This window comes from Myotis davidii, unplaced genomic scaffold (genome assembly GCF_000327345.1).
Source record: "Myotis davidii unplaced genomic scaffold, ASM32734v1 scaffold6, whole genome shotgun sequence".
NCBI classification, from domain to species: Eukaryota; Metazoa; Chordata; class Mammalia; order Chiroptera; family Vespertilionidae; genus Myotis; species Myotis davidii.
The window spans coordinates 5,774,355-5,777,376 of record NW_006383011.1 but is presented as its reverse complement, the minus strand read 5'-3'; the positions used below and the strand labels follow the sequence as shown (position 1 = coordinate 5,777,376).

Here is a 3,022-nt window from a genome sequence, read left to right as displayed (position 1 = left end):
ATGAAGAGGAGTTTGAAGGCTTTTAAGGTGAAACTGTCACGCCAGCAAACTTGCTAGGGACTTGCCCGGCACTTGCTCTCTCCCTCTATTTGTTATCTTACTTCTATCATTGACAGTCCCTCTAGGTTGTGGGCTGCTTGCCTGTGTTCCTGAGAAGCATCTACGGTACCAGTCTATAGAGTGTGTTTTCTTTAGTGAATTACCGGTATGTTTACCGGTAATAAACTTGCACTGTTTTATGTATATGTTTGATTACATACAGCCTTGTGACAGTTTTCCTGCATGTCATAAGCATTTGAATATAAATTAAAATGTTAAAATCAAATCTGATATTGTTTTACCTTTTATTTGGTGTGTGGAAGGTGTACGGAAGAGGGGGTAGTCTTATACGGCGAGTATATAACAAACTCTGTATTTTGAGTGGAAATGTTAGGGGGTCGTCTTATACGCCCAGTCGTCTTATACGCCGGCAAATACGGTAATTTTTATTCCAGTGTAGGGCCAAAAAAGTTGATAACTCATTTGGCCTTTGCAGCCTTCTTGAAGGTAATTTTGACTTTATTAGGCTTCTTCAATTTGAAAATAACTCAAAGACCGAAATACTATTATCACATATATCATCTCTTTGGAACTCTTAGGGACCTAAGAATGCCAAAGAGATGTGATAGTATCAGTCCTGTCTAATAAAGAGGAAATACGCAAATTAACCATCACACCATCACAAAGATGGCAGCATCCAATCCCCTCAGCCCTGCCAGAGTACCCCAGTCCTTTCAGCACCACCAGGGGGTTGGGGAGGTGGCAGCAGGCACATGGTGCGGCTGGACCTGCCCTGAACCCCCCAGCCATCCAGGGCCAGTCCAAGGCACAGGCAAGCCTTGGATGGTGGCTGGCCGAGACTCAGGTAACCAGGGCTGGCCGAGACTTGCGCTGCTGGCAGTGGCGGCAGCAGAGGCGTGATGGGGGCGTCACCTTCCCCTGATCGCTGGGTCGCCTCCCGCCCCTGAGGGCTCCTGGACTATGAGAGGGGGCAGGCTGGGCTGAGGGACCCCCTCCAGTGCATGAATTTTCATGCACCGGGCCTCTAGTGTGTGTATAATATGCCTTTACCCTAACACCAACACAAAGGTACTGCCTATATACTTAGTTGCTTTTTAAGATATTGTTTGTTCATTTGTTTTTTAATCTAATGCATGCTATTTTTTTTTATTATAGGCTGGTTGTTCTTGGTAAATTAAACAATTTAGTAAAAGAGTGGATTTCCGATGTTAGTGAGAGTAAGGTAAGACTTTAAAACTGCACTGAATTCATAGTTTCATTACATCCTGTTCTTTAGTCCTGGTAATAAGATATAGGAGTTGAGAATAAGCAGAAATACATTAAAACTGGCTCTTTGGTGTACTTGGTAATGAATTGGCCTGGACAGTGGAGTCTAAAAAAAGTGAGGATTTACCTCAGAGGTAGCCAGTTAGCTAAAACTTCACATAAATATCTTGCATGACTCACAGTAATGGACCACAATTTAAATATTAAGATACTTTACTTAAAAAGCCAGATTTCGGACTTGTGAAATATCAGCTCTGGCAATACTGGGCCTGCCTTTGTGGAAGGTAGGAAGAGGCTTGAATGGGACTGGGCTTTGGTTTTTCAGGAATGCATCTCAGCTTCCCCACTTCCTGCCCTTTCTGAAGCAGCACCTGTCATTTATCAGTCAGTTTCTGTGTGTCTTATGGGTACTTTCCTCAGTTGCATACCTGCATGACTCCTGAGACAGGAGTTTGCAAACCCTAATTTATAATTATACAACTTTTCCTCCTGTGGTGGTTTAACTATTTTTCTTCTAAAATTAATTATATATATTTTTGCTTTCTTAAGTATTTTTAATATAATTGTATTTTCATTTGTCTGAGAATCATCATCATGAATATTATATTACTACCTGTACTAAAATGAGGTGGGGATGTTCAACTGGTGATACCCTTTGTCCCTTGACTAAGTGGCCCAAACTGTTGTATATTGAGGTTTTTGTTTGTTTTTTTTATAGTTTTTCCATCTTTCCCTTAGCAGCAATCAGCTGAAAGTTAATGTCTCAGAGCAGTCAATGTGTCTCGGCAAACTCACTTTCTATTCTTTAATCTGCATGAATTTAGAAATTACATAAACATCTGTTAGACTTCATTTTTTTACGACTTCTATTATTTTTTTCTGTACCTATGATACATATTTAAAATTGAGTTCTTTTAAACAAAATTATGAATAAGGTTATGAGGGACTCTGCTAAGTCTGTAGTCATTGGGTTTAAATAAATGGTCTTCATGCTGTTTACTTTTGCTGCCAAATGGCTATTGGCTCATTTCTGAGCTCTCAGTAGGGTTATCAATAGTTTAAATTTTCAGATAAGTTGTATTTTGAGCAAGTTAAATGCTAGTCATGAGTAATAAAAAAATTTCATATTTATTTCTCTGCTACTAGGTGATAAACTCCTTAAAAAAAAGGCCTGTCTTGTTTACCTGCACCACCCAGGACAGGGCTCAGGCATTAAATAAATGTTAGGGAAACCCGTTGTCCCTCTCTGATCAGTCCATAATTTCAATGGGTGTGCAAACCAAATACCCAACTTGCTAGAATTATTTTAAAATCAGAGTAACCACCTTCATAACTTATGTAGGATCTTTATGTCAACTACTAGGGGCCCGGTGCACGAAATTCGTGCACCGGGTGGGGGGGGTGTCCCTCAGCCCAGCCTGCCCCCACTCACATACTGGGAGCCCTCAGGCGTTGACCCCCATCACCCTCCAATCTCAGGATCGGCCCCCTGCCCAGGCCTGACGCCTCTGGCAGAGGCGTCAGGCTTGGACAGGGGACCCCCATTTCCCCCCGATCACTGGCTCTGGCCCCCGCTCAGGCCTGAGGCCTCTGGCCCAGGAATCATGCCTGGTCAGGGGACCCCCATCTCCCTCTGATCGCTTGCTCCACCCCCCGCCCAAGCCTGACGCCTCTGACCCACGTTTCAGGCCTGGGC

The 3,022-nt window shown here is 43.0% G+C and overlaps 1 protein-coding gene across 8 annotated transcripts in view; it reads left to right on the top strand.

Annotated features, from left to right (window-relative positions):
- Positions 1 to 3,022, top strand: part of PAPOLG (poly(A) polymerase gamma) — a 41,234-nt gene that overhangs the window by 5,970 nt on the left and 32,242 nt on the right. For all 8 annotated transcript variants that reach the window (XR_001512289.1, XR_001512290.1, XR_001512291.1 and 5 more), the window contains exon 3: positions 1,216 to 1,282. Coding sequence is in view for 5 of the 8 variants with exons in the window: in XM_006778572.2 (XP_006778635.2) it covers positions 1,216 to 1,282 (67 nt within the window). In the remaining 3 variants the exon portion in view is untranslated. The remainder of the gene's footprint in view (positions 1 to 1,215; positions 1,283 to 3,022) is intronic.